Below are 27,959 nucleotides of genomic sequence, written 5' to 3' on the forward strand. Positions count from 1 at the left end.
GCTCTTTGCCAGGGGGCGGGGCCTCGCTAGGGAGTGGGTGGGGCTAATTGGTTGGGTTTGAACGCGGCTCTGAGGCCGCGTGGAGGGCGGAGCGCGCTTCTCCAGAGGTGGAACCAGCACCAGAGCGTCGGGACGTTCTGTCCGCACCCCTTCCTTGCCGGCCGGCACTTCGGTTGCACAGTTTTCCAAGCCTCGAGACTTAGTGAGCAGGTAACAGAGGAGGCAATTGAGGGCTTGGGAGGAGTTGGAGAGGGTAAGTGGGGAGTTAAAGGGGCACGTGGAGACGGTGGGGGAAGTCAGGAGTGGAGATTCATTAAAGCGCCTCTGTATTAAGGGGCATTGGGAGATAGCTTGCTTTACTTCCCCTTCTCCTAATCCCTTCACAGTCGTTTAAAATTGTCGTTTCCAATTTTTACCTAGTCTCCACTTCCTAGGACTGTTTGCAGTGAGAATGGAATTTATACTGTTACTGATGGTAGATTTCCAATTCCGATGGTATGATTGGTTCAAACACGAGTCATTGCCGCAGACTTGCAGCTAAGGACAGACTATTCAGTATGTTTGCTTAACTGTTAGCACTTTACCCTGTATCATGGGGGAGAGATGGTGTTGATAAGATTTTTCTTCTCTTCTAAAAAATTAAATTATATATTCGTTCCCCTACGCTCCTTTGTTTTGCATTGTTTGTCCACTCTTGGAAGAGAGCAAAGAAAGTTGGGAGAAAGGCTCAACTAAGGAAAGGTGGAGGCAGCCGCACCTTGAGAGGACGGGAAAAGTGGATAATGCCTGGGCGTGGCCCCAACAGCCACAGAAATCACCCCCACTATTAACACCGGGTTCCTGTCCTCATCCCCCATCTCTCCGCTGTGGAAGCATCCATTTAGGCTTGAGAACTTGACTAACCTCTTTGCTCAGCCAGGAAAAATTATAATTTTTGCCATGAGACAGCATTATAAAAGATAATTAGGAAAACACTTATTGTGGCAGCTGCTACTAATCCTTCTTAGAGGGAGAGGTGTATTCTCCTCTACAATCCTTAAGTCTTTGATGAGGATGTACCCTTTCTGAATATTTGCCTAACCTAGTTAGAATTTATCCACTCTGTTCAGGGTTATTCTTATGTGCAAGTCCCAAGCTAAAAGATGTGCAAAAAACAGAACTGTATTTTTTTTAAAAAGTCATGATCTGGGTTCTCAAGAATTTGAAGGAAGATAATAACTGTACACAAATGTTTGCAGTGTAAAGCAAATGAGATATGTACCCCAGAGGAAGTAAAAACTAGGTGCTATGAGAATATGCATGGAAGGGATTGTTGAGTGGCATTTGAAATGGCCTTAAAAGACCACTGTTAGGATGTTCTCAGTAGGGAAGTACAGAACTCTGCAGTTTTATTTTTCCTCTAGGCAAAGGGAGGTGAATTGGAGTAATATCCTTACTAAGCCATGAGCTCAGCAGTAATTCTCCCAATTTTTATTGGACTTTTGCCAGGCTCTGGTTGGTAATGGGGCAGGACAAGGTGAATAAGTCTTCAAATGAAGAGGCCTTCACAGTTACAGAATCTTCTGCTGTATTACACTTTCCCCTATACATCCTTCCTTAGTTTTCAGCCTGGCTTCTTCCTTCTCTTTGTCAGGTTTGTTCTCAAATATTACAAAATACAGGAGGATTTACTCAACCATTCTTTCCATAATAGCACCCATGTTTCCTGCCTTTTTTTTTCTTGCACTAATTACTACCTGGCGCTCTATAAAGTATATTTTTTTCCATTTCCCATAGTAGACTATGAGCACTACGAAACCAGGGATTTTGTTTTGTTCGCTATCATATTCTCATTACGTAGAAGATGGTTTGATACAGAGGGTGCTTGACAAATACTAGAAGGATGGATAATTGAAGAAATTACTGGGGAGACAGACAAGAACTGGCAATTACAACATGATTTTTAAAAGGGTAATAAAAGCAGTGTAGTACTTGGGAAACAGAAAAGAGATAGGCCTACCTCCACTTAGGATGGAGGAAATGGTCAGAAGTGGCATTTGCATAGTATCTTAAATGATGATAGGGGCTTGTTTACACGTGGATGTGGCCTTCCAGGCAGAAGGAACGTGACATGCAGCAGCTGGTGTAGCAGAGTTGGGAGCGGTTAGAGCTGAGGGCGGGGTGGGGTGGGGAGGGGAGGTGCAGGGTGCAAGAGGCGGAAAGTTAGTCTCCAAAGCTCTGTTAGTCAAGGAGAGTGATACATCAAGTTTTGTGTTCTAGAAAGATGACTGGAGAGTGGATTGAAAGGGGGAGTCTGGCCATGAGAAGTTTACTTGTTCTGTATTGGAGGTCTAGGCAAGAGATGGTAAAGGCCTGAACTAAAGCAGAAGTGAAGAAAGACAAACATGTAAGAAGGGACACAGAGCTGATAGTCTTCTACTATTAGATGAGGAGATCAGGGGAGGTGGAGACAAGGTCAGCATGACTGTTAGTTTCTAATTAGGGCAATTTAGGTGTTATTCATCAGGAAAGAAACTGTGACCTGGCTTTCAGTGCCTCTCCTAGCTTCCATGCCCGCTTATATCTGTTTGTATGTTTACTGACCAAGGTAATATGTGCAAGAGACTGTGTGAGATGTGGAGGACTACGGTTAAGCCACAATTATTACTCATAAAACGTTAGAGCGAGGAGGAATTTCAGAGATGAGCTAAATCTCTGCCACAAAGTTGTTTCCACTGTTAATTAGAATAGGCTTTTGCATTTCAGCTCTTGGGTACTTGAATTACACTCTTCAAACCCTCTCAGAACAATTCTGAATAGGAATTTTCAGGAGGCATCCCAAAATGGAAGGGTGGTGCATCTGATTTTACATTTCTAAATCCAATCTATTTTGCCATTACTATTTCACTTCATTGTAAAGATTAAAGACATTGCCGGGATTTAAAAGTCTTCAACTAACCCAGAAGTGTGCTGCAGGCAGCATAATATAAATGCAAGGACAATGGTAAGGTATTATGAAGCTTTAACCCAGTCTTGTCTTTGTTAGGAATTAACTCAGTCTTTAGGCACTCAGCTAACCTCTTAGAGCCTTGCTTTCTTCTTCTATATAATGGGAAGTTCAATCTGGAGCAGTGGTTCTTAATGTAGGTTACATATTGGAATCTCCTGGAATGCTTTAAAAAGTCCTAGTGCCTAAATCCTACCTCCAGAGATTCTGATTTTATTGTTCTGGGGTGATGCTTGAGGGTTTTTTTTTTTTTTTTAACTCTCCTGATGATTCCAGTGTACAGCCAGGTCGCAAACTTGTTCTAGAAGTTTAAAAAACAAACAAACAAACAAACCTTAATAGTAGGCTGGCTGAATTGTATTTCTGTGGGTAAATTTGCTCATCAAATCATAGTAAGTAAGTAAATAAATAAGGAAAGCATAACATTGATTACGGACCTGTTGTATAGAGAGTATTCTGCTAAACAGTGGGGGATATAAAATCTCTACTGTTAATTTAGTTGAAGAAATAAACAAAAAAAAATGGAAGTGAAACTCCTTCTCTTTGGAACAGGTCCATTTCCCAAAAGGGGCATTGTCTATGTTTCTTCCAGAATTGAAGAATGCTGCTGCATTGTATGTATCACCTCAGTTTTTAAAAATCCATTTATTTTAGCAAGAGGATCTTTCCATGAGCAAGCTGGGATGAAATGACAGTTGTGGATGTTGAGGGACTTAAACTGGATCTTAAGGTAAAAAGGGATGCAGCCAGGCAAGGAGGAAGAGGGTTCCAGTGAAGAGAATGCTAGTCAAGACGTGCGTGATTATAGGCAAGTGAGTCAGGAGGGTCAGTGCAACCATCTTAAAAGGGCCCCCAGTACTTGTAATAAGGAGTTGTTTGGTTTTTTTTAAATTAATTAATTATATTTATTTTTGGCTATGTTGCGTCTTCTTTGCTGCGTGGGCTTTCTCTAGTTGCGGTGAGTGGGGGCTACTCTTCATTGCAGTGTTCAGGCTTCTCATTGCAGTGGCTTCTCATTGCAGAGCACGGGCTCTAGGCGCATGGGCTTCAGTAGTTGTGGCACGCAGGCTCAGTAGTTGTGGCTCGCGGGCTCTGGAGCGCAGGCTCAGTAATTGTGTCTCACGGGCTTAGTTGCTCCATGGCATGTGGGATCTTGCCGGACCAGGGCTCAAACCCGTGTCCCATGCATTGGCAGGTGGATTCTTAACCACTACGCCACCGGGGAAGTCCCTGGGATTTTATTAAAACCTAGAGAAGAGACAGTTTCATAAGGATGGAGACAATAATGAGTGGTATGCTTTGGAAGTCGAAGAGCATGAACAAGGGGAAAAGGCCTGTGGATTTTGCCATTGAGGACCATTAGGGACCTTTGCATTTCAGCATCTGCCTGAGTAGAGTTCCCATCACAAGTAAGATAAAAGCCAAACCCTTTACCATAGCTCACTCGGGGCTCCACAAGATCTGGTCTTAACCAGACTCTCCTTGTTCCTCACCAACTGCATGAGCTTCATGTTCCTCAGACACTCCCAGCTTGTGGCTTCCTCCTTTGCCCCTGTTCTTTCTTCTGTCCGTAGCCATCTTCACCTCATTCCTTCATCTTGAAGCTCACAGCCCCTCTCCAGCACACTGCTCTGATTTATCCTCCACAGAAAGACTTGCCTTGTGTGAAAAAGTCAGTACCATACCCATTTATTATTCTTTACCCCTTCACCATGATTTATTTTTCTTCAGAGCTATAATGATTTCCTAGGGCTGCCATAACATATTACCACAAATTGGGTGGCTTAAAACAACAGAAATTTGTTCTCTCACAGTTTTAGAGGCCAGAAGTCTGAAATCAAGGTATTAGTGGAGTTTGTTCCTTCAGGAGGCTCTGAGGGAGAATCTGTTCAGTGCCTCTCTTCCAGCTTCTGTGGTTCCTGGCACTCCTTGGTGTTCCTGAGTTGCTGCTACAGCACTCAGGTCTGTGCCTGCATCTTTTTTTTTTTTTCGGTACGCGGGCCTCTCACTATTGTGGCCTCTCCCGCTGCGGAGCACAGGCTCGGGATGCGCAGGCTCAGCGGCCATGGCTCACGGGCCCAGCCGCTCCGCGGCATGTGGGATCCTCCCAGACTGGGGCACGAACCCGTGTCCCTTGCATCGGCAGGCGGACTCTCGACCACTGCGCCACCAGGGAAGCCCTGCCTGCATCTTCACATGATGTTTCCCCTGTGTGTGTCTCTCTCTGTCCAGATTTCCCCCTTATGAAGACACCAGTCATTAGGAGGGGGCTCACCCTTATCTTGTATGTCCTCATCTTAATTGGATTACATCTTCAAAGAGTTTATTTCCAAATAAGGAAGGTGACATTCACAGGTACCTGGGGGGGTTAGGACTTCAACACATTTGGGGGTGGGGGGACATAATTCAACACTACAGGAGCACATAATATTATGCTACATACTTATGCTTGTTTGCGTTCTTTCATCCACTGAAATATAAGCCCTGAAGGCAGGGACTTGGTTTTGTTCAGTGCTCTCTGAGTCCTACCACAGTGCCTGGAATGCTCAATATTAGTTGGATGAAATTGGCCCACATGAAGTAGAGGATGATTTGGATAATGTGAAAATGGGAAAAGCTGGTTAAAAAGACTCTTCTTTCAAGAAGTTTAGCTGGATGAAAAAGGACCACAGTAATGGTTAAATCAACTTTAAGGATTTCAAACAGTGAAGCTTAGGCCACACTTGTGAGCCACTTTTTCCATGAGACTGTTACCTGAGTCCAGGGATTACCTCTCAGCTCTGGAAGAGAAGAAAATGAATTTAGCAGCTTCCCCAGGTACAGGAGAACTGACTCATGATAACCAAACTAAAAAGAAATGGATTTGTGGCCAGAATGCCATGTAACTATTAAGAGTGTTTCAATAGTTAGGATTGATTTTTCTGCCAAGGGCAGTACATTCACTAATGTTAATCAGTTTATACACCCGAAGGTTTCTTGATAAATATGAAAGTTAGAGTCAGCAGAGTTGATATTTCTCAAGGGATATTCCATCAAGCAACGGCAGCTGATATACTCTCTTTTGTAGGGTGGGTTTTACTTAGAGTGAGCGTAAGGGTTTTCCTTATGCTTGTTTGCGTTCTTTCATCCACTGAAATATAAGCCCTGAAGGCAGGGACTTGGTTTTGTTCAGTGCTCTCTGAGTCCTACTACAGTGCCTGGAATGCTCAGCAATTTTTGTACTTGGGAGACCTGCTTTCTATAGGCTCAGCATATGTTTTAGTGACTCCGCAATTGAAGCAAGGCCATTTGGATATTTTCCCTCTCTTAGTGTGGACAAATGGAATGAGCTTGGTAATTAAAGTAAGTATCTTTTCTGTATGAATTGTGTTTCATAGTAACTAAATAGTAGATGAGGGGAATTGATTACTGGTGGGATTCTAGTTAGTAAAGAAAGAATGATAAAATTTGTGTATCACCACATTACAATCCATAATGGAACCGTGAATCTAGGCTATGATCATCAATGGCTGCAATTTTTAAATCATTAAGTGAAAACTGATGGGAACTTTATACTGGATGAAACAGACTGACAGCACCTAAACCCAATGACCAGAGAACATCACGGAGAAAGACTTCATGTGCGTCCTGTGATGCAGTAGGAAAAACAGAGCATCTTTTTTAAGTATTCTTGTAAAAAATCAAACCCAAATTTGAGTAAGCCTCTCTATTCCATCTGTTTATAGAAAATACAGAGAGTAGAGGAATGTGTTTAACCACATCTTGTGTAATCAATCATGCAAATCCAGAATGTGGGAAATTGTACAGGCTTCCTACTCTCAAAGTGTGGTCTGCAAACCAGTAGCATTGATAGCTTCAGAGAGCTTGTTAGAAATGCAGATTCTCAGGTCTCACCCTGGGCCAGCTGGTTCAGATTCTGCCTTTTAACAAGATTCCTAGGTAATCTGCACATGCCTTAAAGTTGGAGAAGCATTGCAAAGGGCAATGACCTTGTTTTTTTCAACACATAAACGGTTAGGGAAAAAAGGGAGGGAATTGTTACAGTGGCATGGAGGGCATATTATTGCTTTCTTGGTCTTACAGAGTTGAATGATACTCAGTAGCATCATTGGGGGAAAGATTTAAAGCATGTGCATTATAATCTTCACTACAGTCCAATGCAGAGTTGTAGTGAAATAGCCCTAGTGTAGGAATCCTGTTTTCGCATTACAGTTGACTCTGAATGACACAAGTTTGAATTACATGGGTCCACTTATTTATGGATATTTTTTTCAATAAATACTAACACTACACAGTCTGAGGTTGGTTGAATTTGAGAATGCAGAACCACGGATTCGGAGGGCTGACTATAAAATTATACATGGATTTTTGACTGCATGGCGGGTCGTTGTCCCTAATCCCATGTTGTTCAAGCATCAACTGTATAGTGTAATTCCGAAACTCAATACAGGACTTAAGAATGACGTTGTTATTATCTCTAAAGTTAAAGAGTACGGGTTTATCTGACCTTTAACTTAACTATTTGAGATGTTTTTCTCTGAACTTAAAAAATTTTTTTTGCTTGGACAGACCTCTTCAAAGTTTTACTGAGCCCATTCCCATTTCTAAAAGGAGGACATTGAAGGATCTCAAGGATTCTAACACTCAAATTTTAGGATAAAAAAATATTTAAAAATTTAAAGTATACATGACTGCTGATAGTCTTCAAGTTGATTAAAAAAGCAAAGTGTCCCCTCTTCATCAGCACAACCTTTCCTTGGCCACATTTTATAATATCTATCTGAGATCTTGTTGCCAAACCACAGAGCCGTGGAGAGAATTGCATCAGCTGGCTGCACAGCGCTTGGGGCAGCATCGCAAAGGAGCCCCAGGATCAGCCTTCCACCCAGGATCTGGGTGAGGTAGTTGAGCCCATCATCACTTTACTTGCCAAACATGACTAGATGTGATGGGTTCAGGATTCAGTTTATTACATATTTATTTTTTTACAGGTTTTGCCTTCCAGAAGTGTTTTAAATGGGCCGTGCTATTTAAGGGGTGGAGTGTATTTTGTTTTAAAATGTTCGTTTCATTTTTCATTTGATCCAGTGAATCTTAATCATTAACAGTGTCTTAATTTGCCCACTTTTTCTGATGTAACTAGTTCTGATGGCTGGGAATAAAGGAAGAGGACGTGCTGCTTACACCTTTAATATTGAGGCAGTTGGATTTAGCAGAGGTGAAAAGTTACCTGATGTAGTATTGAAGCCACCCCCACTATTTCCTGTAAGTACATTAACAGCAAAATGCTCACAGGGTGTTTTTTCATGTTTCAGAGAAAATTTAAATTCTGTATAAGACTTGAATATATGATATCATTACGATATCCTAACTATAAGAAAGTAAAAGAGAGTGTGTCACTTACCTTTAATTTAAATATTTCCACTGTTCTTTTCTGAAACTTTTCTAATTTTCAAACTGCTTTCAAATACAGAAAACTATATACACCTTTTCCTGAATGTACTCAGTATTTTTTGAACCAGGAAAGAATTTCTTTTTCAATCCTTGCATCTTATAATGCTGTTATTGATATATTCCAATATTAAAATAATATTTTTAAAAGTAAAGTCAGGTTTTACAGTGGTCCTCACTTCCCATTGTGCCAGACCTTCACCTAATGATTTTCTTCTCATCTTGTATCTATAGAATTTAATTTTGCTCTCTAGTATACCACTTGACCTTTTACCCACTGAACTTTTTTTTTTTGCTATTTCCTTATTAAAGTCAATTTTAATTATGTTACTCTTTCTCAGAATATAAGCATTTCTACTACATTTAGCGTTGCTTTTAAATTTAATGAGTATGCTGCAGACCTAACTGGTGTAATTTTTAATCTAATGTTTTCACTTTATATTAAGTTTAAAATGTAAGCTTACATTTCCAGATGCACATGTGCTGTAGTATAAAATATGAAAAAATCATAAATAACCAGATACTCCCTCCAGGAATCTTTTCCCTCTTTTAAAAGGAAACATCCTTTGTTGAAAGATTTATGTAAGTAGAGGATCCTGGATAAATGTATTGGGGATCTAGATGTCTCACATGGGGAGTGTCTACTTTTTGCTCTTGGTATTTTGCCTTTCTGATATTCATTATAGCCTAAAAACAAAGGTTAATATCTCAGGTATAGACATAATGTCACTTTACATTGATTTCTTTTAAAACAAGCTCTTCTTCATGTGTGAGTTACTTCTAAAGCTTGGGAATATTAGTACATACTGTTTTTTCCTGCATGGAATAAAAATGAAATTCCTTATTACTGGCTAAAAGGCTCTGTCTGATCTGGCCTTACTGATGTCTCTCTGACCCTTTTCCTACCACTGTCCTCATTCCTTAGCCATGCTGATCTCCTTGTTCCCTTAGGCATTTTCCTCTGCTTGTTTCCCTGGCTGGAGCCATTGATTTCCCCATTTCTTTGCATGGATGGCTTCGTAATTTTATCCAGGTCTCTGCTCAAAGATGACTTCCCCGAGAGATCACGCGTGCTTACCCTGTCCAGACCAGCCACCTCCAATCTCCACATACTCTGTTAGTCACTCTTTCCTCTTCCTGGCTTCAGCCCTTCTATTTCACTTATCACTATCTGAAATTAAATATTACCTCATTTGTTTACTTATTTTCTCCCCTAGAATGTAAATTCCATGTAGGTAGTAAGTTTGACTAGTTCATCTCCTGTTGTCTAACCCCTTGTGACTTTTAGTAGGCACTCAATAAATAGTTGTAGAATGAATAAATTCAGAGTGAAATTTTTAAAATGTACCCTGTACTTAGCCTGTGAAACCAGAAATATCTTTTTTATATACCCTGAGGGCCCACATTTTAATGAATATATATATATATTATAAATATATATACATATATGTGGGTGTGCATGTAATTTTTAAAAATTGGAGATACAGATTCAAATTTCTGCTTTGCCACTTTTGTGCTATATGGGCATACAGATTGTTCATTTCTCAGTTTCCTCACTGGAAAAGGGGAGATATTGATACTTTAGGTGAGTTCATGGATTTTAAATATTGAGTACATCCAGGCTGTAGTATGTAGTAACCAATTGTTAAATGGTAGCTGCTACTACTTTTTTTTTTAATGCTGGTGCTCCCAATACCACCACCACTGACTGAGGTTAATAGGAGACTAAAGCGGCTGCTTTTATTTGGGTGCCTTGATTGTTAAAATATACAATCACCGTCAACAGACTATATAGCAAAATGATTATTGGTGTGATCAGTAGAAAGATGAGGGCAGGTAGGAAAACTAAGTATCTTTTCTACTTCTAAAAGAAGAGCAAAATAGGAGATGGGTGAAAGGTTTAATAGATTATAGAAGCTCAAAGTCTTTTAAGTTGATGGCAAAACTTAATACCTGTAAATTGTAGTTTTTCAATAAAACTGACATTTTTCAGAATATAGACAAAAAGGATATTAAAATATTTAATTTATTTTTTAAAATTGCCTCTTAATTTAAATAGGATACAGATTATAAACCAGTGCCACTGAAAACAGGAGAGGGTGAAGATTATGTGCTGGCCCTGAAACAGGAGTTGAGAGAAACAGTGAAAAGAATGCCTTATTTTGTAGAAACGCATGAAGAAAAACAAGGTGCGTATTGGACTCTGTGGTTCACTGTCTACAGATGAAATAGTGTTTCAGCATAAGATATATGACCTTTAATGCTGATTGATTTGATTCAGTCAGAAATTTCAATCAACTACCTTGAAAAAGCATATTTATGTTGATTTAACAGAAAATATATTTTAAACTTTTTGATATTTTATTTTTTAAATTATCTTTCAAAATAGAAGTTTTAGGGCTTCCCTGGTAGTGCAGTGGTTGAGAATCTGCCTGCTGATGCAGGGGACACAGGTTTGTGCCCCGGTCTGGGAAGATCCCACATACCGCGGAGCGGCTGGGCCCGTGAGCCATGGCCGCTGAGCCTGTGCGTCTGGAGCCTGTGCTCCACAATGGGCGAGGCCACAACAGTGAGAGGCCCTCATACCACACAAAAAAATAAAAATAAAAATAAAAATAGAAGTTTTATATGTTCAATGAATTTTATGAAAAACAGAAATATTAAAAAAGTAAAAATCACCTGTATTCCTTATGTCTAGAGAACTACTATTAATAGTTTGTTATATATTCCAGATTTTTCTTCTGTGTGTGTATTCCTTTTATAAAATTGGAGTCATATTACTTTGTATCTTCCTTTTCCACTCAATAGCGTATTATTAGCATTGTCACATATTCTTTCTTAGTTAATTTTTATTAGAGTATAGTTGATTTGCAATGTTGTGTTAGTTTCAGGTGTACAGCAAAGTGAATCAGTTATACATATACATATATCCACTCTTTCTTAGATACTATTCCTATATAGGTCATTACAGAGTATTGAGTAAAGTTCCCTGTGCTATACAGTAGGTTCTTATTAGTTATCTATTTTATCCACATATTCTACTATTCTTAGAAAATATGATTTTTGATGACTGTGGTATTCCATTGTGTGGATATAACACTATTAATTGTAACTAGTTCCCTGCTGTAAGATTTAAGATTGTTTCTAGTTATTTTCCTCATATGTATAATACTATGAGTACTATCCTTATATGTAAATCTTTAATCAGGTCTCTGATTATTTAATATTTTGGTTAAAATTTTTGAAAGCCTTGACTATATTTTGGCTTACCATTTATATATCAGATATAAAATATAAAATATGTATTCACTGTTCATGCCAAGGACAGAGAGGGGAAATTACAGTTGGAGACGGCTTGACAGTCTCAGACTGGAAGTGCAAAGTGGTTTTAGAGGAAGAGAACGCATTCCTGAGTAGTTATTTAGCACAGTAGAACTATACTGATTTTCTGTTTCTGGCCCTGAATATTGAAATTAGAGAGATCAATATCATCCTTGAGTTCTCAAAACAACATCATTAAAACATGAGAAATTCATTTAGTATCATTTCATTCCATTAGTATTAAAAATGCATAGCCTTTTCCCTCATTCTAAAAGATTTAGATTGGATAAGAATCAAAAAGGAAGGCTTAGATAGTAATATTACACGTGCTTATAATTATAAGAAGCATTTTAGACAAGTTTATTTAATTTTTCAAAACATAGCTTCTTGAAGTTATGTAATAAATGGTTTGATATTTTTATCTCAAAAATACTGAATTTTGGGCTTCCCTGGTGGCGCAGTGGTTGAGGGTCCGCCTGCTGATGCAGGGGATGTGGGTTCATGTCCCGGTCTGGGAGGATCCCACGTGCCGCGGAGCGGCTGGGCCCGTGAGCCATGGCCGCTGGGCCTGCGTGTCCGGAGCCTGTTCTCCGCGGTGGGAGAAGCCACAACAGTGAGAGGGCCGCGTATCACACACACACACACACACACACACACACACACACACACACACAAATACTGAATTTTTTTACTTTCATGATTATGTTGCATGCTTTTATCTATTTGAATTTAAAAATGAAATTAAATCTCATTTTAAAAATTTAAAGTAAAATTAAATGAACTAATAAATATTCATTCTTAGTGAATAGCATAGGATATACTTTAGGCTTTTTAAAATCAGTCTCTTCTCTAGATTATGGGATGTACTTACTTAACTAAATGTGGTTGTTATTAAAGTACATGTCTAATTTAAAAGTATGTCGTACCATGGAGACATTTATTTCAGTCTTTTAAACCAGGAACATAATTTTGTTCCTGGTTTCTGAGAGTAGCTGGCTTATACCTGGATCAAGAGGCTCTTTACCTTTGATAACTGCATAATAAAGTATTTAAATATATAAGGAATCTTTTGTTACTGTTCCAGAAGAAACCTCTTGCATAGAATTTTCCAAATTGATACAAGTATATTCTCTTTGAATATATTCATGTTTACCTCTCTTTCCTGATATAATGAGTTATTAGAAAAAACTATGGTTGAAAATAAAGGCTTTTTGGGTCAGGGCAAGACCTCGGCTGACCTGCACTCTGAGCCTCCATTTACTGCATGTAAAAGGCACACAAGGCCCAGGGGGCTGCCTAGAGGAACCTGGAGGAAGGAGGGTTGGTGCAGAGCCGGAAGAGCATGCAGCCAGGTGGGGTTTGCGGCTCCTACAAAGGCACAGAGCATGTCAGTAAGCTGATATTCTGTGATAGAGACTGCTGTTAAGAGCCTTCTGGCACTACTAGTATCAGAGCCCTGTGGCTGACAGGGTCTTGGTGCTCCGGCTGGGTGTTAGTCCTGTGCCTCTGAGGTGGGAGAGCCAAGTTCAGGACATTGGTCCACCAGAGACCTCCCGGCTCCAGGTAATATCAAACAGTGAAAGCTCTTCCAGAGATTTCCATCTCAATGCTAAGACCCAGCTCCACTCAACGAACAGCAAGCTATGGTGCTGGACACCCTATGCCAAACAACTAGGAAGACAGGAACACAACCCCACCTATTAGCAGAGAGGCTGCCTAAAATCATAATAAGGTCACAGACACCCCAAAACACACCACCGGACGTGGTCCTGCCCACCAGAAAGACAAGATCCAGCCTCATCCACCAGAACACAGGCACCAGTCCCCTCACCGGGAAGCCTACACAACCCACTGAACCAACCTTCGCCACTGGAGGCAGACACCAAAAACAATGGGAGCTAAGAACCTGCAGCCTGTGAAAAGGGGATCCTAAACACAATAAGTTAAACAAAATGAGAAGACAGAGAAACACACAGCAGATGAAGGAGCAAGGTAAAAACCCACCAGACTAAACAAATGAAGAGGAAATTGGCAGTCCACCTGAAAAAGAATTCAGAGTAATGATAGTAAAGATGATTCAAAATCTTGGAAAAAGAATGGAGAAAGTACAAGAAACGTTTAACAAGTACCTAGAAGAACTAGAGAGCAAACAAGCAATGATGACCAACACAATAAATGAAATTTAAAATTCTCTAGAAGGAGTCAATAGCAGAATAACTGAGGCAGAAGAAGAGATGAGTAACCTGGAAGATAGAATAGTGGAAATACTACCACAGAGCAGAATAAAGAAAAAAGAATGAAAAGAATAAGGACAGTCTCAGAGATCTCTGGGACAACATTAAACGTACTAACATTCAAATTATAAGGATCCCAGAAGAAGAAGAGAAAAAGAAAGGGACTGAGAAAATATTTGAAGAGATTACAGTTGAAAACGTCCCTAATATGAGAAAGGAAATAGTCAATTAAGTCCAGGAAGCACAGAGTCCCATACAGGATAAATCCAAGGAGAAACATGCCAAGACACATATTAATCAAACTATCAAAAATTAAATACAAAGAAAAAATGTTAAAAGCAGCAAGGGAAAAGCAATAAATAATATACAAGGGAATCCCCATGAGGTTAACAGCTGATCTTTCAGAAGAAACTCTGAAAGGCAGAAGGGAGTGACAGGACATATTTAAAGTGATGAAGGAGAAAAACCTACAACCAAGATTACTCTACCCAGCAAGGATCTCATTCAGATTCAACGGAGAAATTAAAAGCTTTGCAGACAAGCAAAAGCTAAAAGAATTCAGCACCACCAAACCAGCTTTACAACAAATGCTAAAGGAACTTCTCTAGGCAGGATACAAAAGAGAAGACGTACAATAACAAACCCAAAACAATTTAGAAAATGGTAATAACTACCTTAAATATAAATGGATTAAATGCTCCAACCAAAAGACATAGACTGGCTGAATGGTTACAAAAACAAGACCCATATATATGCTGTCTACAAGAGACACACTTCACACCTAGGGACACATACAGATTGAAAGTGAGGGGATGGAAAAAGCTATTCTAGGGCTTCCCTGGTGGTGCAGTGGTTGAGAAATGTCACCTGCCAATGCAGGAGGCATGGGTTCGAGCCCTGGTCTGGGACGATCCCACATGCTGTGGAGCAACTGGGCCTGTGAGGCACAAATACTGAGCCTGCGCGTCTGGAGCCTGTGCTCCGCAACAAGAGAGGCCGCAATAGTGGGAGGCCTGCGCTCCGTGATGAAGAGTGGCCCCCACTTGCCACAACTAGAGAAAGCCCTCTCACAGAAATGAAGACCCAACATGGCCATAAATAAATAAATTAATTAAATTTTTTAAAAAAGATATCCCATGGGCTTCCCTGGTGGCGCAGTGGTTGAGAATCCGCCTGCCGATGCAGGAGACACGGGTTCGTGCCCCGGTCCGGGAAGATCCCACGTGCCGCGGAGCAACTAAGCCCGTGAGCCATGGCCACCAGGCCTGCGCGTCCGGAGCCTGTGCTCCGCAACGGGAGAGGCCACAACAGTGAGAGGCCCGCATACCGCAAAAAAAAAAAAAAAAAAAAAAAAAAAAGATATCCCATGCAAATGGAAATCAGAAGAAAGCTGGAAAAGCAATTCTCATCAGACAAAATAGACTTTAAAATAAAGACTATTACAAGAGACAAAGAAGGACACTACATAATGATTCAGAGATCAACCCAAGAAGAAGATATAACAATTGTAACTATTTACGCACCCAACATAGGAGCACCTCAATGCAAAGGCAAATACTAACAGCCATAAAAGGGGAAATTGACAGTAACACAATCATAGCAGAGGACTTTAACACCCCACTTTCACCAATGGACAGATCATCCAAAATGAAAATAAATAAGGAAACACAGCTTTAAATGACACATTAAACAAGATGGACTTAATTGATATTTATAGCACATTCCATCCAAAAACAACAGAATACACCTTCTTCTCAAGTGCTCATGGAACATTCTCCAGGATCGATCATATCTTGGGTCACAAATCAAGCCTTGTAAATTTAAGAAAATTGAAATCATATCAAGTATCTTTCCAACCACAATGCTGTGAGATTAGATATCAACTACAGGAAAAAGTCTGTAAAAAACACATACACATGGAGGCTAAACAATACCCTACTTAATAACCAGGAGATCACTGAAAAATTCAAAGAGGAAATCAAAAAATACTTAGAAACAAATGACAAGAAAACACGATGACCCAAAACTTATGGGATGCAGCAAAAGCAGTTCTAAGAGGGAAGTTTATAGCAATACAGTCCTACATCAAGAAACAAGAAAAATCCCAAATGAACAACCTAACCTTACACCTAAAGCCGTTAGAGAAAGAAGAACAAAAATCCCCAAAGTTAGAAGGAAAGAAGTCATAAAGATCTGATCAGAAATAATAGAAATGAAAAGTGACACTGCAGAAATACAAAGAATCATGGATTACTGCAAGCAACTATATGCAAATAAAATGGCCAACTTGGAAGAAATAGACAAATTCTTAGAAAAGCACAACCTCTGAGACTGAACCAGGAAGAAATAGAAAATATAAACAGCAATCACAAGCACTGAAATTGAGACTGATTATAAATCTTCCAACAAACAAAGGCCCAGGGCCAGATGGCTTCACAGGTGAATTCTATCAAATATTTAGAGAAGAGCTAACACCTATCCTTCTCAAACGCTTACAAAATATAGCAGAGGGAGGAACACTCCCAAACTCATTGTATGAGGCCACCATCACCCTGATACCAAAACCAGGCAAAGATGTCACAAAGAAGGAAAACTACAGGCCAGTATCTCTGATGAACATAGATGCAAAAATTGTCAACAAAATACTAGCAAACAGAATCCAAAACACATTGAAAGGATCATACACCATGATCAAGTGGGATTTATTCCGGGAATGCAAGGATTTTTCAATATATGCAAATCAATCAATGTGATACACCATACTAACCAATTGAAGGAGAAAAACCATATGATCATTTCAATAGATGCAGAAAAAGCTTTTGACAAAATTCACCACCCATTTATGATAAAAACCCTGCAGAAAGTAGGCATAGAGGGAACTTACCTCAACATAATAAAGGCCATATATGACAAACCCACAGCCAACATCGTTCTCAATGGTGAAAAACTAAAACCATTTCCTCTAAGATCAGGAATAAGACAAAGTTTGTCCACTCTCACCACTGTTATTCAACATAGTTTTGGAAGTTTTAGCCACAGCAATCAGAGAAGGAAAAGAAATAAAAGGAATCCAAATCGGAAAAGAAGAAGTAAAGCTGTCACTGTTTGCAGACAACATGATAATATACATGGAGAATCCTAAAGATGCTACCAGAAAACTACTAGAGCTAATCAATGAATTTGGTAGAGGATACAATTTAATGCACAGAAATCTCTTGCGTTTGTATATACTAATGATGAAAAATCTGAAAGAGGAATTAAGGAAACACCCCCATTTACCACTGTAACAAAAAGAATAAAATACATAGCAAAAAACCTACCTAAGGAGACAAAAGACCTGTGTGCAGAAAACTATAAGACACTGATGAAAGAAACTAAAGATGATACAAACAGATCAAGAGAAATACCATGTTCTTGGATTGAAGAATCAACATTATGAAAATGACTATACTACCCAAAGCAATCTACAGATTGAATGCAATCCCTATCAAACTTCCAATGGCATTTTTCACAGAACTAGGACAAAAAATTTTACAATTTGTATGGAAACACAGGAGACTCCCGAATAGCCAAAGCAATCTTGAGAAAGAAAAATGGAGCTGGAGGAATCAGGCTCCCGGACTTCACACTATACTACAAATCTACAGAAATCAGGACAGTATGGTACTGGCACAAAAACAGAAATATCAATCAATGGAACAGGATAGAAAGCCCAGAGATAAACCCACACAACTATAGTCACCTTATTTTTGATAAAGGAGCCAAGAATATACAGTGGAGAAAAGACAGCCTCTTCAATAAGTGGTGCTGGGAAACATGGACAGCTACATGTAAAAGAATGAAACTAGCACATTCCCTAACATCATACACAAAAATAAACTCAAAATGGATTAAAGACCTAAATGTAAGGCCAGACGCTATAAAACTCTGGTCCGGTGGTTCCCAGCTCAGGTTCCTGAACCACGGGGGTCCTCTGAGCTAGAAACAGGAGTGACAGTGGTGATAGTTCTGTAAGCCATTTTCAAAAGCTTAATGGAAATCATACATTTACCTGCATTATGACCACAAGGTCTGTTATTGAACAAATAGAGTTTGTTTGGTTTATTAAACTCTCAATGTACTGTCAGGGTCCATTTTAATTTTTTAGTTTCTTTTTGAGCAGTTCTTACTACTATTTTATGTAATGATTGATATTCATTACTTACTTTTTCATAGACATCTTCCAAAGAACAAAGAGAATTTGCTTTAGAAAAGAAAAAAAATTCCTGTTATCTTAGCATTACCATACTGGCCAATTGGACCCTTTCATAAATCTAAAATACATTTTGGAACTTTAGTGATCTTATTTTTCTTGCGTCTTGAAATATTTTACTGTTTCATCATCATAGATATTATTTCATCACTTTTCATTAACTGTTCTCTACTATGAACTCATGAATCAATGAGTAAACAGTATATCTCTAAGAATGAAAAGGACATATGGTATTTTCATACAGTTAATCTTTTGCATAATATTTCATGATAGGAACCTTGAAAATTCTGTTTGCTAAAATGACGTGACCATATATTTTTTCTTTTTTGATGGTATTTATATACCAAATTTTATTTCATATAGTTTGTAACAAGACAACTGCTGAAGGCAAAGGCAAAGACAAAGATGATTGAAAGGAAACAGATTATGTAGAAATGAAACAATTTATTGGATTGATCACATTAATTGGTAATTATAAATTTAATAATGAAAATGTTTTACAATTATAGATCAAAGAAGATGGCTGGGCCATCCTCTCTTCAACAAAAGTGTGAGCCATAACGGTTTTTTTAAGTGTTACATTTTGATGGTGCAAATACAAGAAGAATTGGAAGTAATAAGCTAAAACCTATTAATAGAAATGTATTTGTAATCTAGAATCACTTGGGTGGTGCAGGTGTGAGAAAAAACAGAAATAATAAGTTAAAATTTATTAAAGATGTATTTGAAATCTGGAATCAGGATATATGAAATGCTTATATTTAAGGCTTGTACATGACAAATTCACGATGCACAGTTGATGCACAGTTAGCTGCATTCAAAGGATATAGCCCATTTTGGGTGAATATACCTTCAAAACCAGGAAAATAGTGGAATATAATGAGTTTACTATACTTTGTTATTAAAATTCCCAGTAATTAATTTTCTTTCTTTTTAAATAACAGTTTTATTGAGATAAAATTCACATATCTAAAATTTACTTTTTAAAATATTTCAGTGCCTTTGAGTGTACTCACAAAATTGTGCTACCAACAGTGCTGTCTAATTTTTAGAACTTGTTCATCATCCTGAAGAGATTCCCCCATACCCATTAGTATCACTCCCCATTGTCCCCCCACCCTCAGCCCATGGCAACCAGTAATCTGCTTTGTCTCTAGTTATTTGTCTGTTCTAGACATTTCATATAAATGGAATCATGTGTTTTTTTGTGACTGATTACTTTCACTTAGCATAATGTTTTCAGGGTTTATACATAGTAAACCATGTATCAGTGTTTCATTCCTTTTTATGGTTGAATTGTATTCCATTATATGTGTATACCACATTTTGTTCATTCATCAGTTGATGGACATTTGGGTCAGTTCCACATTGGGGCTACCATGAATAATGCTGCTGTGAACATTTGTATACATGTTGTTGGGTGGACATATGTCACTTTTATTGTGTATATATCTAAGGTCATATGGTAACTCTTTATTTTACATTTTGAGGAATTGCCAAAATGTTTTCCAAAGTGGTTGCACCATTTACATTACCAACAATGTATTAGGGTTCCAATTTCTCCACATCCTTGTCAACACTTACTACTATCTTTTTAGTTCTAGCCATCTAACTGGGTATAAAGTGGTAGCTCATTGTAGTTTTGATTGGAACTTCCCTAATGACTAATGATGTTGAACATCTTAGCATGTGCTTTTTGTCCATGTATATCTTCTTTGGAGAAATGTCTGTTTATATCATTTGCTTTTTAAAATTGAATTCCAGTAGTTGGTTTTCAAGATCTCTTATTCTTCTGTAAATTATTTGAAAGTAACTTAAAAATATAAAAATGGTTCATTGGTAGTAACCATTATTATTAATAAATGGTAATAATTTTTTCTTGGTAAATTGAGGGTTAAATTTTTTCAAAATATAGAATCTGGTTTGGAGAAAAATTTAAAATGCAGATGCTGGGAATCTCTCATTTGCCTTCTCTTTACAGATGAAAAACCTGAGAGCAAGATTGAAGTCAGTTAAATATCTAGAAAAGCCTTGTCTCTTAGTTTCTGGTCTACTCTTTATTTTAGTTATCTTTGTTTAACACCATGGTCTTAGTATTATTTGGTGTACAATATTATATGTTACAGGTGTACAATATAGTGATTCACAGTTTTTAAAGGTTACACTTCATTTATAGTTATTATAAAATATTTACTATATTCCCTGTGTTGTACAATATATCCCTGTAACTTATTTTGTACCTAATAGTTTGTACCTCTTAATCCCCTACCCCTGTATTGCCCCTACCCACCTCCCTCTCCCCACTCGTAACCACTAGTTTGTTCCCTGTATCCATGAGTCTGTGGAAGGATTTTTTTTAACATGGAAGAAAAGTCAGTGTCTACTTGGGTCTTGATTTTTATATTTTCATCTTTTATATTACCTTCTGCTTTTCATGACTATACTCCTAAACCAGTTTTTATGATGAACCATGGTTTCAGCTATTGTATAATGGTGTCACTTGCTAACTTGTGCCGTTGGGAAAGGGTTTGGGCCCTCATTGAGGGAATTTCTTGTGGCAAAGTGGGCAAAGCAGAACAAGAGCCACAGCCACAGTCCCGTTTTTGGTGAGCTCATAAGGTCCCTGCAGAGTTCTCAGCAGTGACATGGAAGGCTTGCAGCTTGCTCATTCATGCCCCATCAAGTTCAACCTTACCTACTCCTACCCTTTTCCCCATTCTCCTCCCCAATTGATTGTGAAAAGTAGCTCACTGAGAAACCTAAGTAAATGTGTGTATTAAGCATTTGCTTACCTTACTGGAGGTAAGCAAACAGCCCTCCATCCTCACTAAGTACTTAATACCTTACAGTTATACAAAGTTTAGAGATTGGGAGCTGGAGGCCAGTGTCACAAGAAGAAAATAGAAGATGCCAAGTAGACCCCCTGCCCTTATGTGTAAGTGGCTTCCTGACTTGCATTTGGGCTTTTGTGAATATTCTTAGAGATGAGTCAGATTGTCTGATTCTAAGAACCATAATCAGGGTTTAGGTCTCTGCTCACCCCCAGCCATTCATACCCAGGTGCTTCTTGCCACTTCCCTATACATGTAATATTCATTGAACTGTTCAGTATGTGTCCAGGAACACATTGTGGAGGAATGTAAGGAACTCCCTGTATGTGAAATAAAAGATGTTACCTGGTAGTTTCAATTATTTTAAAATTTGTTTTTTCTTTTTTCTAGATATTGAAAGATATAGTAAAAGATATATGAAGGTGTACAAAGAAGAGTGGATACCAGGTAATTGTAAGACTGAAAATGTTAAAGTAATCTTTAAAGGCTATCTCCCTACCCCATATTTTTTAGGACAAATTTTGTATTTTCACCATAGGAAAATAGAGTCTTGCTCTTTTCCTATAATTAATTAGCAACATATATCTTTTGAAAACTAAGATGAAAAGATTTTTATATTATAACACGGAAGGGTTGAAGTGTTTTTGTGGAAATTCTTAGGATACTTTGTTTTTTTTTTAATAAACTGGGGCTCACCAGAACCATTGGGTATTTCCACTTCCTTTTACCACAATCACAGTTTTAGTCTCTAATACCAGTAGTCCTCACTTTTGTGCACCTGCGTGATTTTATAGCTTCTGAGGAGAAAGCAAGTCTATTTTTATGAATATTTTAAGCCAAGTTTGTGTATCTTCCTTTCTTTCCAACAGGCACAGACTCTTTTTGATTGTTAAGATGCCTTTTCAACAGAACCATACCTAAGAGTTTTTTTTTTTTTCAACATTCACAAAATTGCCTTGGATAGAGACAAGGTGAAAGGGGGCTGCAGAGAACTCATCCAGTTCATTCATTTTATAGAAAATTAACAGTTGCCATAGAAATAAAGAGACCTGTCAGGACGACATGGATCATACTACTAGAACCCAGGTCTCCTCATTTTAACTCACTTTCCTTTGACATCTCTGTCCTTGGTGTGTTATAGAAACTGCCTGTATGTAAATGCATAAGTTGCATTTACAGCATTATTGTGTTCCTGACTTACAGTGCTTTCTTTTCAGTGCCAATTATTGATAAGGTTGTGTCCCTCTGAAAACACTGTCTTAGGTCTCTCATTTCTTCTCCTTCATAAATATTCATCTCTAAATGATTCTCTTAAATACTTTCTCATGATCACCTGTGGATTGTTTATAAAAAGAAACATTTAAAGCAAAATTTATTAGTTCGGCTAAAATAGCTTGAGATATAAATGTTTTCTGCAGAAGACAATGAGTTTTTCTTTTATTAGTAGGCAGCATTTTTATCTATTTTTATGTTGCTTCATTTTTCTGATCAAGCTTAAAAATGAAAAGGAAGTGACAAATTAAAGGAATTGTTTACTTAATGCCAGCAAAATTATTTTTTTTTTAACATCTTCATTGGAGTATAATTGCTTTACAATGGTGTGTGAGTTTCTGCTTTACAACAAAGTGAATCAGTTATACATATACATGTGTTCGCATATATCTTCCCTCTTGCGTCTCCCTCCCAACCTCCCTATCCCACCCCTCTAGCTGCTCACAAAGCACTGAGCTGATCTCCCTGTGCCATGCGGCTGCTTCCCACTAGCTATCCACCCTACGTTTCGTAGTGTATATATGTCCCTGCCACTCTCTCACTTCGTCACAGCTTACCCTTCCCCCTCCCCATATCCTCAAGTCCATGCTCTAGTAGGTCTGTGTTTTACTCCCGTCCAACCCCTAGGCTCTTCATGACATTTTTTTTTCCTTAGATTCCATTTATATGTGTTAGCATAGGGTATTTGTTTTACTCCTTCTGACTTACTTCAGTCTGTATGACAGACTCCAAGTCCATCCATCTCACTACAAATAACTCAGTTTTGTTTCTTTTTATGGCTGAGTAATATTCCATTGTATATATGTACCACATATTCTTTATCCATTCATCTGTGGATGGACACTTAGTTTGCTTCCATGTCCTGGCTATTGTAAATAGAGCTGCAATGAACATTGCGGTACATGACTCTTTTTGAATTATGGTTTTCTCAGGGTACATGCCCAGTAGCGGGATTGCTGGGTCGTATGGTAGTTCTATTTGTAGTATTTTAAGGAACCTCCATACTGTTCTCCATAGTGGCTGTATCAATTTACATTCCCACCAACAGTGCAAGAGTGTTCCCTTTTCTCCACACCCTCTCCAGCATTTATTGTTTCTAGATTTTTTGATGATGGCCATTCTGACTGGTGTGAGATGATATCTCATTGTAGTTTTGATTTGCATTTCTGTAATGATTAGTGATGTTGAGCATTCTTTCATGTGTTTGTTGGCAATCTGTATATCTTCTTTGGAGAAATGTCTGTTTAGGTCTTCTGCCCATTTTTGGATTAGGTTGTTTGTTTTTTTGTTGTTGAGCTGCATGAGTTGCTTGTAAATTTTAGAGATTAATCCTTTGTCAGTTGCTTCATTTGCAAATATTTTCTCCCATTCTGAGGGTTGTCTTTTGGTCTTGTTTATGGTATCCTTTGCTGTGCAAAAGCTTTTAAGTTTCATTAGGTCCCATTTGTTGATTTTTGTTTTTATTTCCATTTCTCTAGGAGGTGGGTCAAAAAGGATTTTGGCTGTGATTTATGTCATAGAGTGTTCTGCCTATGTTTTCCTCTAAGAGTCTGATAGTGTCTGGCCTTACATGTAGGTCTTTAACCCATTTTGAGTTTATTTTTGTGTATGGTATTAGGGAGTGTTCTAATTTCATAACTTTTACATGTAGCTGTCCAGTTTTCCCAGCACCACTTACTGAAGAGGCTGTCTTTTCTCCACTGTATATTCTTGCCTCCTTTATCAAAGATAAGGTGACCATATGTGTGTAGGTTTATCTCTGGACATTCTATCCTGTTCCGTTGATCTATATTTCTGTTTTAGTGCCAGTACCATACTGTCCTGATTTCTGTAGCTTTGTAGTATAATCTGAAGTCAGGGAGCCTGATTCCTCCAGCTCCATTTTTTGTTCTCAAGATTGCTTTGGCTATTCGGGGTCTTTTGTGTTTCCATACAAATTGTGAAATTTTTTGTTCTAGTTCTGTGAAAAATGCCAGTGTTAGTTTAATAGGGATTGCATTGAATCTGTAGATTGCTTTGGGTAGTAGAGTCATTTTCACAATGTTGCTTCTTCCAATCCAAGAACATGGTATATCTCTCCATCTATTTGTATCATCTTTAATTTCTTCCATCAGTGTCTTATAATTTTCTGCATACAGGTCTTTTTTCTCCTTAGGTAGGTTTATTCCTAGATATTTTATTCATTTTGTTGCAATGGTAAGTGGGAGTGTTTTCTTAATTTCACTCTCAGATTTTTCATCATTAGTGTATAAGAATGCCAGAGATTTCTGTGCATTAATTTTGTATCCTGCTACTTTACCAAATTCATTGATTAGCTCTAGTAGTTTTCTGGTAGCATCTTTAGTATTCTCTATGTATAGTATCATGCCATCTGCAAACAGTGACAGCTTTACTTCTTCTTTTCCGATTTGGATTCCTCTTATTTCTTTTCCTTCTCTGATTGCTGTGTCTAGAACTTCCAAAACTATGTTGAATAAGAGGTGAGAGTGGGCAGCCTTGTCTTGTTCCTGATCTTAGTGGAAATGGTTTCAGTTTTTCACCATTGAGAACAATGCTGGCTGGGAGTTTGTCATATATGGCCTTCATTATGTTGAGGAAAGTTACCTCTATGCCAACTTTCTGCAGGGTTTTTATCATAAATGGGTGTTGAATTTTGCAAAAGCTTTCTCTGCATCTATTGAGATGATCATATGGTTTTTCTCCTTCAGTTTGTTGATATGGTGTATCACGTTGATTGATTTGCATATATTGAAGAATCCTTGCATTCCCAGAATAAACCCCACTTGATCGTGGTGTATGATCCTTTTAATGTGCTGTAGGATTCTGTTTGCTCGTATTTTGTTGAGGATTTTTGCATCTATGTTCTTCAGTGATATTGGCCTGTAGTTTTCTTTGTGATGTCTTTGTCTGGTTTTGGTGTTAGGGTGATGATGGCCTCATACAATGAGTTTGGGAGTGTTCCTCCCTCTGTTATCTTTTGGAAGAGTTTGAGAAGGATAGGTGTTAGCTCTTCTCTAAATGTTTGATAGAATTCATCTGTGTAGCCATCTGGTCCTGGGCTTTTCTTTGTTGGAAGATTTTTAATCACAGTTTCAATTTCAGTGCTTGTGATTGGTCTGTTCATATTTTCTATTTCTCCCTGGTTCAGTCTCGGCACGTTGTGCATTTCTAAGAATTTTGTCCATTTCTTCCAGGTTGTCCATTTTATTGGCATAGAGTTGTTTGTAGTAATCTCATAATTTTTTGTATTTCTGCCGTGTCAGTTGTTACTTCTTTTTCATTTCTAATTCTATTGATTTGAGTCTTCTCCCTATTTTTCTTGTTGAATCTGGCTAATGGTTTATCAATTTTGTTTATCTTTTCAAAGAACTAGCTTTTAGTGTTTTTGATCTTTGCTATTGTTTCCTTCATTTCTTTTTCATTTATTTCTGATCTGATCTTTATGATTTCTTTCCTTGTGCTAAATTTGGGGGGTTTTTGTTCTTCTTTCTCTAATGCCTTAGGTGCAAAGTTAGGTTGTTTGCTCGAGATGTTTCCTGTTTCTTAAGGTAGGATTGTATTGCTATCAACTTCCCTCTTAGAACTGCTTTTGCTGCATCCCATAGGTTTTGGGTCGTCCTGTCTCCATTGTCATTTGTTTCCAGGTATTTTTTTATTTCCCCTTTGATTTCTTCAGTGATCACTTCGTTATTAAGCAGTGTATTGTTTAGCCTCCATGTGTTTGTATTTTTTACAGATCTTTTCCTGTAATTGATATCTAGTCTCATAGTGTTGTGGTTGGAAAAGATACTTGATATGATTTCAATTTTCATAAATTTACCAAGGCTAAATTTGTGACCCAAGATATGATGTATCCTGGAGAATGTTCCATGAGCATTTGAGAAAAATATGTATTCTGTTGTTTTTTGGATGGAATGTCCTATAAATATCAATTAAGTCCATCTTGTTTAATGTATCATTTAGAACTTGTGTTTCCTTATTTATTTTCAGTTTGGATGATCTGTCCATTGGTGAAAGTGGGTGTTAAAGTCCCCTACTATGATTGTGTTACTGTCGATATTCCCTTTTATGGCTGTATTTGATTTATGTATTGAGGTGCTCCTATGTTGGCTGCATAAATATTTCCAATTGTTATATCTTCTTCATGGATTGATCCCTTGATCATTATGTAGTGTCCTTCTTTGTCTCTTTTTAAATAATCTTTAAGTCTATTTTGTCTGATATGAGAATTGCTACTCCAGCTTTCTTCTGATTTCCATTTGCATGGAATATCTTTTTCCATCCCCTCACTTTCAGTCTGTAAGTGTCCCTAGGTCTGAAGTGGGTCTCTTGTAGACAGCATATATATGGGTCCTGTTTTTGTATCCATTCAGCCAGTCTCTGTCTTTTGGTGGAAGCATTTAATCCATTTACATTTAAGGTAATTATCAATATGTATGTTCCTATTACCATTTACTTAATTGTTTCAGGTTTGTTCTTGTAGGTCTTTTCCTTCTCATGTTTCTTGCCTAGAGAAGTTCCTTTAGCATTTGCTGTAAAGCTGTTTTGGTGGTGCTGAACTCTCTCAGCTTTTGCTTGTCTGTAAAGGTTTTAATTTCTCCATCAAATCTGAATGAGATCCTTGCTGGGTAGAGTAATCTTGGTTGTAGGTTTTTCTCCTTCATCACTTTAAATATGTCCTGCCACTCCCTTCTGGCTTGCAGAGTTTCTGCTGAAAGATCAGCTGTTAACCTTATGGGGACTCCCTTGTGTGTTATTTGTTGTTTTTCCCTTGCTGCTTTTAATATGTTTTCTTTGTATTTAATTTTTGATAGTTTGGTTAATATGTGTCTTGGTGTGTTTCTTCTTGGATTTATCCTGTATGGGACTCTCTGTGCTTCCTGGACTTGATTAACTATTTCCTTTCCCATATTAGGGAAGTTTTCAACTATAATCTCTTCAAATATTTTCTCAGTCCCTTTCTTTTTCTCTTCTTCTTCTGGGACCCCTATGATTCGAATGTTGGTGCATTTAATGTTGTCCCAGAGGTCATGAGACTGTCCTCAGTTCTTTTCATTCTTTTTTCTTTCTTCTGCTCTGCAGTAGTTATTTCCACTATTTTATCTTCCACGTCACTTCCCCGTTCTTCTGCCTCAGTTATTCTGCTATTGATCCCATCTACAGTATTTTTAATTTCATTTATTGTGTTGTTCATCGTTGCTTGCTTCCTCTTTAGTTCTTCTAGGTCCTTGTTAAATGTTTCTTGCATTTTCTCTATTTTATTTCCAAGATTTTGGATCATCTTTACTATTGTTATTCTGAATTCTTTGTCAGGTAGACTGCCTATTTCCTCTTCATTTGTTAGGTCTGGTGGGTTTTTACCTTGCTTCTTCCTCTGCTATGTGTTTGTCTGTCTTTTCATTTTGCTTATCTTACTGTGTTTGGGGTCTCCTTTTTGCAGGCTGCAGGTTCATAGTTCCCCTTGTTTTTGGTATCGTTCCCCAGTGACTAAGGTTGATTCAGTGGGTTGAGTAGGTTTCCTGGTTGAGGGGACTAGTGCCTGTGTTCTGGTGGATGAGGCTGGATCTTGTCTTTCTGGTGGGCAGGTCCACGTCTGGTGGTGTGTTTTGGGG

At 38.1% G+C, this 27,959-nt stretch overlaps 1 protein-coding gene across 5 annotated transcripts in view; it reads left to right on the forward strand.

Annotated features, from left to right (window-relative positions):
* The first annotated feature begins 54 nt into the window (after positions 1-54).
* POLR3G (RNA polymerase III subunit G) overlaps positions 55-27,959 on the forward strand; it is a 43,571-nt gene continuing 15,666 nt past the window's right edge. For 2 of the 5 annotated variants that reach the window (XM_059063476.2, XM_067031319.1), the window contains exons 1-4: positions 80-210; positions 8,130-8,251; positions 10,497-10,626; positions 21,466-21,522. In XM_059063476.2, coding sequence (XP_058919459.1) covers positions 8,135-8,251; positions 10,497-10,626; positions 21,466-21,522 — 304 coding nt within the window. In that variant the 5' untranslated portion in view covers positions 80-210; positions 8,130-8,134. Of the gene's footprint in view, positions 254-6,267; positions 6,329-8,129; positions 8,252-10,496; positions 10,627-21,465; positions 21,523-27,959 lie in introns of those variants that run through there. The other 3 variants (XM_059063474.2, XM_067031318.1, XM_059063475.2) reach the window with 3 other exon arrangements.

This window comes from Kogia breviceps, chromosome 4, assembly GCF_026419965.1.
Source record: "Kogia breviceps isolate mKogBre1 chromosome 4, mKogBre1 haplotype 1, whole genome shotgun sequence".
Lineage (NCBI taxonomy): Eukaryota > Metazoa > Chordata > Mammalia > Artiodactyla > Physeteridae > Kogia > Kogia breviceps.